At 28.7% G+C, this 12,367-nt stretch overlaps 1 protein-coding gene across 1 annotated transcript; it reads right to left on the bottom strand.

The window, feature by feature from the left end:
• Window positions 1-4,145: 4,145 nt before the first annotated feature.
• LOC107460333 (protein BPS1, chloroplastic-like) lies at window positions 4,146-10,647 on the bottom strand. The gene is made up of 3 exons (XM_052253215.1): window positions 10,486-10,647; window positions 10,192-10,286; window positions 4,146-4,776 (listed from the first exon to the last, which is right to left on the bottom strand). The coding sequence occupies exons 1-3, from the start codon at window positions 10,645-10,647 to the stop codon at window positions 4,146-4,148; spliced, it is 888 nt and encodes a 295-aa protein (XP_052109175.1).
• Window positions 10,648-12,367: the final 1,720 nt, after the last annotated feature.

The raw sequence follows: 12,367 nt of genomic DNA, 5'->3' as shown, positions 1-12,367 counted from the left end.
TCTCAGTAAATTCTTTTCTCTCTCTCTCTCTCAGTAAAGTTGTAGTGATTTTATAACTAATATATGAGACAGATCAGATTATTAAAGTAATCAAGGAAATAACATTCAAATATGTGCATAAAATTTATAAGATGTGATTATCTCAGGAAAATATATATGTATAGCTCAAGTGAAAGATTGTTAGAAAATTATTATTTCTTAATATATTATGGACAATACATATATTAATTATAATCACAAATTAAGTAATTTCATATTAAATGATTTATATAACGATGATCTCATTTATTGTCATAAATGTTGAATTAAATAAGTCATTATTACTTTTGATTTGGATAAATGAAATTAAAACCATAGATACTATTTTATGAGTTTTAGGATTTAATGAGTGTCACACTCAAATATAAATAATGACTTCAGAATTTTGGTCTCCAACACATCAAACTCGTCTCCGTAGCTCTTTTCCCACAGTGGAGCTGTGATTCATCCCTATCAGGGATACAGAAGATTTTGGTTGACGAAGATCAAAGAACCACAAAAATCAAGCTCTCTAATCTCAATCATGCTCTCGAATAAAGAGACACTTTCGCGCTCTTAGTTATATTTCTTAATGATTTAACATGGATGATTTTGGGGTTGAAAAATTCTAAAATTTTCAGATAAAATAGAATTTTTATTCAATCAAATGATGATAAATAATTTTATTGAATTAAATTATATTAATATGATCATTGAATAATAAAGAATGCTAGAAAAATAAATAAATAATATTTTACGAGTATAGAAATATTAAATTGTCATTTCAATTTACTTTCTTAATCAACGACAATAAATATATTGAATTAATTAAATTTTTTACAAAAAATTATATACCTAAAATTATTTCATTTTTTCAAAAAAAAAATTGAACATACAATGGTTCAATGAGAGATTGACTATTGAGAATTGAATATAATATTTTTAAATTCTTATTTTCAATAAAAAGATGTATTTAATTTTATCCATCCTAAATAATTTTATATTCACTATTACTTATCCATCTAAATAATTCTAACATTGATAGAATATTATTTTTAGATGCAAAAAAATTAAAATATATTTATTCTATTTCAAAAATCAATATTCATATGTAACTTAGGATTTTAAAAAATATGGCAAAAAAATTATATTTTTTAGTTAAAAAAGTAAAATACCTATAAATATATTTTTGTGCTTTAATTTTAGATTTTTTTAAAAATTTTGGTAAATTAATGAAATCAAATCATATTTCTATAACATATATAAGAATATATATTACACATAAATAAAAAATATTAGGTGTAATAAGAATAAATACATAAATTAAAGTTAAATTTTGAAAAATAAAAACTAATAAAATATTGAAGAAAAGAAATATAAATAGAAGAGGACTAAAATTATTATATTAGATGGAAGAGAAATAATTTAATAAATTTTATGTGTATATAAAAGAGGAATAAAAAGAAGATATATAGTATCTTATTTAATTTAGCAAGATTTACAGAAATAAACACATAAAATAAAAGAATAAAAATAATAATAAAAAGAAACTAAATATCTGAACTAATATCAAAAATAAAAAATAATAAAATAATAATAATTTATTATAATCTTAATCTTTTAATATAATTAATTAATAATAATATAATTAGTCTATCATAATCAATTTTGTTACTCACTTTAACCTTATTCTTCATTTATTTATATCTAAACAAGTATTTACAAGAATTAAAATAATTTAAATTTATTAACTTTAATTAGTTAAATTAACATAAAATAAGAAAGAGATGATTAATCAAATTAAATGAATTAAAAAAATATTACTGAGCAAAACAAATATCACAATAATTATATTACTAATTAAAAAAAATTAATTCAATCAATTTAAATTTTTATTTAAAATAGATAATTAAAGATCACCAATAAATAAAAATAAATGAGATACAATAAAGAATAATTTTGGTAGTATAAATATTTAAATTAAATTAAATTATTATATACAATTTTTATTTTTTTTATCTTATTATAGTTTAAGTTAACATTAATGGTGAAAAACTAATTTTAAATAGCCCTTATTTGTATTTTATAACATAATTAAAGCATAATTCATAATTTTTTATTTTGTGATTATTCAATATTTTTTGAATTTTTTTGTTAAGTCTTCTGTATTTTATGATTGATAAATTTTTTTTACAAAACACAAATTTGTGATGAATTATTACAATCCTAATTAGTAAGAAAAACAAGAAAAATTATAAAAAAATCAAATAAAAGATAAAAAATAGAGTAAAAATTTATTTTAAAACTAAAAATTTATCAATTGTGCTAGAAATTCTAAAAATTTGTATCTTATTATATAATCAATTTTGTTACTCACTTCAAATTCATTATCCATTTGTATCCAACAAATTATATAATATCACACTTATTTTAAAAAAAGATAAAACTCTTCAAATACACGGTATAATGTATAGTTTAAGAATAATAAGATAAAACAATATCTAAAATTTTATAATAATATTTAAAATTTTCAATGACAATGATTCAAAGAGTTTAAATTTACCAAATGAATTCTAGATCTCAATTTAACAGTTACCCTTTGTACATCTTATTTAAATTTAAATTTTAAAATTTAATTTGTATCTATTAGATCAAAAAAATATTTTATCAAAGAATTATTATAAGAAGATTTATAATTAGAGAATAATAAAAGCACTAATAATAATAAAGAAAAAGAAATGAAACTCATATTAAAGAAGGTTAGAAAAGAAATAATAAAATTTATATTAATAATAATGCTAAGAAATGATGTTACTGTTTTAGGCTTTTAGCCTCCGCTTTTGGCCATCATTTTTTTTCTTTCTTTTCTTTTTTATTTAAATTACCAAGTCATAAAAAAATAAAGAATAATTAAAAAAAAGCAAGATCAATAGTAACTATATAAATCAAAATACATAGGAGATAAATAAAATATTATGATAGAATTAACATGAGTATATTTCATCATTAAATAAACAAAGTTAACGCAAAACAAAATTACATTTAAAGAGAAAAAAAAAGAAAAAAGAGTTAAAATATCTAAAGTGATAAAAAGATTATTTTTACAATTTTATTCTATCATATATATATATATAAGACTATAAAACAATGAACTTCTAACTAAATTAAATTATATTTATTATTAGATTAAAAGACAAATAGGTCCCTGACCTTTTTAAACGCGGACATTTTCGTCCCTTAAGATTAGAAAATACATTTCAATCCCTCACCATGTAAAATCCGTGACAATTATGTCCTTCCGTCGAATTGGGGCTGGAAACGGTAACAGAGATTGCTGACCTGGAGGGGTGGTGAGTAATGTGTCTGTTACGGTTGCTGAGATGGATGAGAAACAAATTGTTGGAGGACAATTTGGTCCATAATAGCCAAAACGACTATAGATGCTCTCCTACCAAAAACTCATTTCTCAGCTTTCATATCTCAATAGTAACTCAGTTTTCACAGATCTCAATAAGAGCAGCCATGCTGCAAGTGCTTCTTCTAATCTCCCATTAAACATACCGTTGAGTAATTCTATGAGCTGAGATGTGAGGAGATAAAAAGTTGTGGCACTTGGATACAGCCAAGATGCAACTGTTAATTAAGATTAAGTGTCAGATCACATATCATATGAAAAGGTAAGTCATTTACACGTGCTCCATTCTATGATATTCAATCAAAACTGCTTCAGGGTGATATACACACACATACCAAAAGTCCACAGTCTATGAAACAACAAAAGAACTACAATGCCCTAATAAAAATGTTAATCAACCTTCAGGCAAAAAATTCCAGATGTAAATGCAAGCTCACCAACAAAAATAACATAAATGTATAATAGCATGCTATATGAGTAACATAAGCACAAAACACGTCTCAACTCACAAGAGGATACTTAATACCATAAGGGAAATGGATAGCCACAAAACACGTCTCAACTCACAAGAGGATACTTGCTACCATAAGGGAAATGGATAGCACGCACACACACACACAAGAAGTCAAACAAGATTGAAAAACATCAATTATAAAATGGAAAAACAAGTACCTATATGCTTTAGTATGTACCAGGTCAGGCTGCAAGACATTCAATTGATTGCTTGCACACCTATATTACCCCCGGAGCCACGGCCATAGACAATTCCACCTGATCTAAGATTAGATAGTAAGGCATCACGACCACTCAAGACCACTTGAAAAAATCCATTCACTCCTTTTGCAAGAAGATCTAATCCTTTTGAAAGCTTCTCTGTCGCTCTGCCTAATTGCTCAACAGTCTTTAGATCTAATTCTGTCTCAATGGGTTCCACCACATTAAGGATAATAGGGTATAATTCCTTAATAGCAGAATCAACTGCTTCCAACTCCTTCAACACAGGAAATCGCCCACTAGAAAATCTAACTCTAACTTCCTCATTTACAAGATTTTGCAAACTTTTAAATTCTGGAACCCATGTATATATTTCAGCCACATCCAAATCTATCAACTTCTTAGTCGAGCCTAAAAAAGCCGCTGCAAACACACTATATACAAATACTATCTGAACCTTTACTCCATACATAGCTTGCATCATAACCTTCCCCTTGGGAGACTTTTCGACCTTTGGCAGATCAAGTGACCCAACAAGATTATCCAAGATTCCATCACATTTTTCAATTCTAGGGTTCCTAGAATCAATATGCTTCTTCCAACCATCAAGTGAAGGATAATTATTTTTTCTATTTATTGTATTCTAGGGGGTCATTCACTCATTATCGACGATCACTCCATCAATGGCCATTGCTTCGTCGATCCGATGAAATAGGGCTCATTCTAGCATATGGCATCATTTTGGCCATTAAGGACCAAATTGTCCTCCAACAATTTGTTCTCTATCCACCTCAGCAACCGTAACAGACACATCACTCACCACCCCTCCAGGTCAGCAATCTCCATTACCGTTTCTAGCCCCAATTCGACAGAAGGACATAATTGTCACAGATTTTACATGGTGAGGGATCGAAATATATTTTTCAATCTTAAGGGACAAAAATATATGTGTTTAAAAAGGTCAGGGACTTATTTGTCTTTTACTCTTATTATTATTAGAAATGGTAAGAGAGAGCAGTAGAGAAAATATTTGTGTGTATTCAAGTTGTGTAAAATGATTCAATATAGAAGGCTATTTATAAGTGCTAAGAGAATTGAAATAATAAAGACGTAATGTCCTATAATAAATATTCAGATATGTTAAATGATGCTAATTGATCCTATTTATACTCTAACATCCCCCCTCAAACTTAAGTGACAACTTGAGTTTGAAACTTATTTGAAACAACTAAATAAAAAACATGCATAAACTGATAGAACGGGTGCAAACGAAATTGCCTAAAGAAAGCGCAGACAAAACTATCAAAAGGAAGCACAGATGAAATTATCGGAAGGAAGTGCAGATGAAACTGCCACAAGAAAACACAGACGAAACTGCCACAAAGAAACGCAGATAGAACTGCCGAAAAGAAGCGCATACAATACTGTTGGAAGGGAACGCAGACGGAACTGTCAAAAGAGAACGTAGACAGAACTGTCGCAAGAGTGGCAATTGCCGAAAAACTGCTGAAAAGATGACGAACTGCTGAAAAACTATTAAAAAGTGACACAGTGCGAAGAGATGACAAACTATCGAAAGGTGATAAAAAATATATCGTTTCTCCATGAGAGTAAGTAAGTAGTTGATGAGCTAATCAGTGAGTTAAGAAAAGCATCAAATCATTGACAAAAAAAGAAAAAAATGGCATAGAAAAAAAGTATGAAAGTACGGTGATTTCACCAGAAGAAAATCAACTTATTGTCCTCAAGGAGGATACCATGACTCTAATACTATGTTAGAACGGGGAGAAGGAGCAATAGGAAAAAGGTTTGTGAGTGCTCAAGTTGTGTAGAATGATACAATATAGAAGGATATTTATAGATGATGAGAGAATCGAAATAATAAAAACGTAATATCCTATAATAAATATTCAGATATATTGAATAATGCTAATTGATTTAATTGATTCCAATTATATTCTAACAATTATAATCAATTAATTGATATACATAATATTAAATCGTGTGATACTTAAATATCTAATTAAATCAATTAATTGATATAATTAATCCATCGTAATGAATTGTATTTAATGAGTCAAAAGAAATAAATCAAGAAACACTTTTAAAAGTATGCCATGTCAGCTTTATTATTAAGTCCAAAAACTCAATTTTTATATAATAAAATAGATTAGGAAAGAGCCGTATATAAATTTATTTCCTTAATGAATGTTAATTTTGTTGTGAAATTCTATATTACCTTTAAAATTTAGCGTAATTGAGTCTAATTTTTATATTTTGAAATAAATTTACTCGAAAAAATTAATATGTAAATCACATTATTATTACAAAATTACTTTATTAACATAATTAGTGGTGCTTACTTGAACCATTAAATTTAGCTTCTAATAATATTAAAGCCAATCTATTTTATTATCTTGTGCCTTCAAAGAATTTACACCACTGATATAAAAATCTAACAAAGTGAAAAAAATTCATTACATTCGGTATATTCATTTTAACAAATATTCTTCCATTTATATACTATAAAAAATACACTGGTCACCTTGAATTATTACAGGTCAACTTCCATTCACAGTGGTAGAACACTACATCACATCCGGCAGATAGCAGCGGTTATGTACAAGATTAGTAGCGGTTTCTAACCGCTGCCAAACGGATAGCAGCGGTTGATAAATCCACTGAAAGATAGTGTGCAGCTAAACCCTTAGCAGCAGTTATTAGTAACCGCTAGTACAACCGCTGCTAAATGGTATTTTTTAGCAGCATTATTTTGCAACAGTTTCATCCGCTACTAAATCGTGAAAATATGATTTAAGGGAGATTGCAGCGGTTGTCAACCGCTGCAAAATGACATTCGTTCACTATATACAGTAGACCAGATGATTATGATTATTTAATAAAATTAATTTGTATTTATTGCATTCAATTTAAATAAGTAAGAAATCATCTTATTTTAATTTAGTCCTTAATTCATATGATTTGAATTTGGCTCAATATATATGATTTGATTTGATTTGATTATTAGTTAAAAATATCTCAATTATCTATTTTATTCATAGATTTATTATTTTAATGACTAATAAATTAATTAACTAGTACACACAATAAATTTGGTTTAATAAACTAAAAGAAATAAATTAGGAAATACTACCAAATCAAATTGATATAAATTATAATAAATTATGTGATATTTAAATTTCTAGACTAAATCCTCATTTTGGACCCTGAGATTCACGTAATTACCCATTTTGGTCTCCAAAATTCAAAATTACCTATGTTGGTCCCCCAGATTCAAGTCCAGACACCAATGTGGTCCCTCGACTCTTTTCGGCAATGACTAGACAAATGGAATGCTGAGATGGCACCCTCCCAACCATGAGAAAACGACGTCGTTTATCCTTGGCACCCAAACAAGTCAGAAATGTCGTCACTTTATATATGAAGGGAGAAAAAATGATGGAGACCCAAAATAAAGTATTCTTCTTTTTCTCTACCTCAACTGTTCTTTATTTCTGACTTGTTTGGGCGCTAAGGTTAAACAACGTCATTTACTCATCATTTAGCGTGGTAGGAAAGGTGTCATCTCAGCACTCCGTTTGTCTAATCATCACCGAAAAGAGTCAAGGAACCATATTGATGCTCGAACTTAAATTTGGAGAACTAATATAAGTAATTTTAAATTTTGAGAACCAAATTGAGTAATTACGTGAATTTCAAGGACTAAAATAAGAATTTAGTCTAAATTTTTAATCAAATTAATTTGTTGATATAGTTAGTTTATTATAATAATTTGTGTTTAATGAATTAAAAAATAAATAAAAAAATACTCTAAAAAATATGCCATGTTAATTCTATTATTAAGTATAAAAATTTAATTTTTATATAATAGAATATAAAAATAGATTAATTAGACTCACTGTCTAACAGAAAAATTAATTAGACTCACCATCATTGAGCCCTCGTTTTGACAGATGAAATTACGAAACCATTGACAGATGCTTTGATATTTTCATTGGTTACGTAAATCGAAGGAACTTGATAAAAACGCATTTGAAAATTGAAAGTATCCATTATTGTTTTCTTAATACATTTCATTTTCTTTTACTATTATCTGTTCCGCTGTAAAAGAAATTTTCCTCTATAATGATTTTTTTTAGTTAAAAGTAAGATTTGAATTCAAAACCTACATACATAATTGGTTTTTATTTTTCAAAAACTACGAGTATAATAGGAGTTTCTATGGACAAAAGGATCACTTTTAAGATTTGATTTAGTAAAATTTTTATTTTTTAAAAATAATTTATAAAAATTAATTTTAAAAAATAATTTTTTGAAAGCTGCAATACTTATATTTGGTAAAATTAAATTAAAAATAGCTTTTAATAAACACAAACATCACAATTATGTTTGATAAAACAACTTTTAAAAATAAAAAAGACTATAATAAATATATCTATAATGAAGAATAATTTTTTAAAATTTTTTAAAATTTCATATAATATAAAAAATAAATCTTTATTATATCATAATATCATCACGAAAATACTATATCAACCAAATAAAATAATTTTAAAATAAAAGGTCCCTGAGATTCAGGTCGTTACCCAATATGGTCTCTGAGATCCCAATCGCACCATTGTAATTCTTTAGATACGGCTCTGAGCACCATAGTAGTCCTTGGACATCTTTTCGGTTATGAATCATCATCGAGACGCTGATGTGGCCTCATTTTGGCACGCTAGATGGTGTCAACGGCTAGTTGAGCTGGCACAATTTCAATTTATACTCAATGTGGTCATTCCCTCTATATTTAACCTTAAATTTCCAAATTTTGAGTAAGTTAATTTCTTCTTCCTGTGCATCATTCTCTTCTCATTCTTCTTGTTGTTGTTCGTGGAGTTGGAAGCTAATATCCATGATGGGTGATGGGAGCACTGGAGCTGGAAGCAGTGGCCAATGAACGAGAACGCAAAACAGGAGCAAAAGATCGGGAGTGCCGGAATTGCGATTGTGGCTGCCGGCCAGTTCTTAAGTGGTCTGGGACAGATTTAAACATAAACAAACTATTTTTTTGTTGTCCCAATTATAATGTGAGTTATCAGTATTACTTGTGTTGTTATGATTGTTCTTACCTCATTGTTCTTTTATTGTTCTTCCCTGATGCTTGAGCATATTATATGTTTGCTTGATTACAGACAAGTGGAAAAAGATGGTGTGCGTTTTTTGTGTGGACAGATACTGGACAGGATGAACCACTTGAGAAACCAGAATCTTATGGAAATAATCATGAAATGAAGATGAACTTTGATTGAAGGCTTGGGAGGTTAGAAAAAGATGTACGAAATCAAAAAATGGTTAACCAGTTATTGGTATTAATTGTGCCTGTATTGATAGTGTTGATGATTATCCTGTATTATAAAGCATCAGTTAAAAGAGTTGATGGTGTGTACCCTGTATTCATTGAATGAACAATATATGAAAAAATGATAATATAATTATGGTATTAAAAATTGATGAATGGTATTTGTTGATGGAATATAAACTTGGGTAACTCAATTAATGAAAACAGTAGTATACTAAAGAAGGCAGCATAAGAAATTGAAAACCAGCAACTAACATGAGCATGTTAAACATAGTTGCCTCAAAAACATGTTAAACATAGTTGCCTCAAAAACAAGGATTTTGTTGGGCCACCGTGGGGAGCTCTCAACTACCGGGGAGATTTCGAGGAGGAATCAAGACTGCATTTGTTTTTAAGAATAGGATAGGACAAGACACTGAGAACAGGACAGGACAAGACATTAATGGACAGAGACACAAAATTTTATGTTCTTATATTCTGTTTGGTGATAAACTAGAACAAATTTTAAAAATTAAATTTATTCTCATTTTTTTCATTCAAAAAATTCGAGATGAAAAATATAACAATAAAAAACATAATTATGAAAAATTAACAAAAATAATAAAAGAAAAAATAAAAAATAAGTTGTGTCTCTTATTAGTGTCTCAGTGTCCTTCCTGTCACGATGGACATAAAATACACTAATTCAGTGTCTCTGAACACAACGTCTATGTCCATGTCTCCTCTGTCAAACACGATTTTGTGTCTCAGTGTCCCTGTGTCAGTATCCTGTCTCTGTAAACAAACGTAGCCCAAGTGAGATAACATAAGATGAGAAGACACCACATCCAACTCAAAACCTTATGGTAGAAAGTTAATGTGTCTCTCATCTTATAAACTCCTCACTCTTCCTTACTTTCTTTAATGTGGGACCAAATTCATACATCTCACACTTGCAATATTAACAATCTCCCCCTCATGTGTGAGTCTCCACATCAAGCATCAACTCCCCTCTAACTCCTCCACCACATATGAGTATTTGTCCATCACACCGCTGTAAAACACCGCGGGACACGCCGCCCGGACCACTTTTGCCAGGAAGACTTTCGATACTTCGCCTTGAATACCCCTTAAAACTATCAGACCGATTAACCATTGGCTCTGATACCAATTGTTGGGCTAATCGTGGGGAGCTCTCGACCACCGGAGAGATTCGGGGAGGAATCAAGTGAGATAACATAAGATGAGAAGACACCACATCCAACTCAAAACATTAAGATAGTAAGTTAATGGGTCTCTCATCTTATAAACTCCTCACTCTTCCTTACTTTTTTCAACGTGGGACTAAATTAATACACCTCACACTTGCAACAGGCTTCACAGCAAAACATAAAGGATCACACATCCTTGTGTAGTCTATTTCTAGTAAAAAGTTTCAAACCCAAAATAGAAAATCCTATACATATTAAGTTAAAGTCTTCAATTCTTCTTTCTTGGATCCTTAAATCTTAGAGTTGGGACGAACTTCATGTAATTGGCAAGTCTTGTTGTAATTTCTGTACTCGCATCCTGCATGGGATTCACTAGGCCAGAAGTTGCTAATGGAGAGGATCTTCTCCTTGGTAACAATTTTGAAGGCTTTTTCATTCCATGCTCCAAATATATATACATCAATAACTCCATTATTTTTCTTAGCACACTTCACCATCTCTCTTATCTCTTTGTCACTATTCAAGCTTCTTAACCCGTTATCCAAGTATTTCTCAAGAACATGTCACTAGCATTACTTTATCTCATCATAACTAAGCTTTTTATGGTAGTTCCTCAAGTAGAAGACATCTAAAATATCCACATCTAGATCACTAAAATAGATCTTATTATCCGAGTAATATACCATTATTCTTTCTTGATTTTCTTTGAAATCACCTCTGTGATGAAATATAATATCCAACATCTCTTCCATTTGGAAAAAAAAATTCAAAAACCATTACTTGTCAATCACCATAAACACAAAATAGATTTTTCTATCCTATTTATACTAACTATTCAATAAAAAAATAAAAAGAGTAATATATGTACACAAACAGATTTTTCTTCCCTATTTACATTAACTATTTGCAAGATATAGCCACTTTATTTAGTACAAGGCAAATAGAATCAAATATTAGAGTTTTACAAAGATTCAGGCATTGAAATCAAGCAATATCTTCCATGAAACAAAACTCATCAAGAATGGATCGAGCATTTTGGTTCCAACTGGAAAAATTTTAAAGACACAGAATAAATTTGACCCCAAAAGAATATTGGCTCTGGACAGAAAATTTTTAATTGAACAATATGATATGTATGTTTCAAGTTCTATAACATAATATCTTCTATGAAATTAATAAAGACTAAACTTTTGTGATAATATGTTGCTGTTTATTTCTGTTCTTCTAATAAAATTACAGTGGCCTAAATAAAATACACCTTCTAAATATTCTCATTATTATATATAAGAATTGAATTAAAAAAAGTATAGATTATACAATATAACTGCAGCAGAAATATTTATAGTATTATTTATATCACAAGTCATTGTAGTACTCACTCATATAACAGACATTAACAAATAAAAATGTTGTCAAATAAAATACTCATGACCATGAAACAGACTATGGTTTCTAACTTTTTTCAGTAGGTAAATCCTCTACTAATTAACATTTATTATTATCCTAAATCCAAATGTAAACTTGCTAAACTTACGTTAACAATGAATGTTGTCCGCCCAAAGAAGAGACAATAACACCACTATAATCAAACAGAGCATCCTCATAAAATTTCAACCTACTCAAATTCTAGAACCATAGTAACAAAAAAAAAAAAAAAAAAAAAAA

This window comes from Arachis duranensis, chromosome 8 (assembly GCF_000817695.3).
Source record: "Arachis duranensis cultivar V14167 chromosome 8, aradu.V14167.gnm2.J7QH, whole genome shotgun sequence".
NCBI lineage: Eukaryota > Viridiplantae > Streptophyta > Magnoliopsida > Fabales > Fabaceae > Arachis > Arachis duranensis.
The sequence above is the reverse complement of the archived record's forward strand: the minus strand, read 5'-3'. Positions and strand labels throughout refer to the sequence as shown.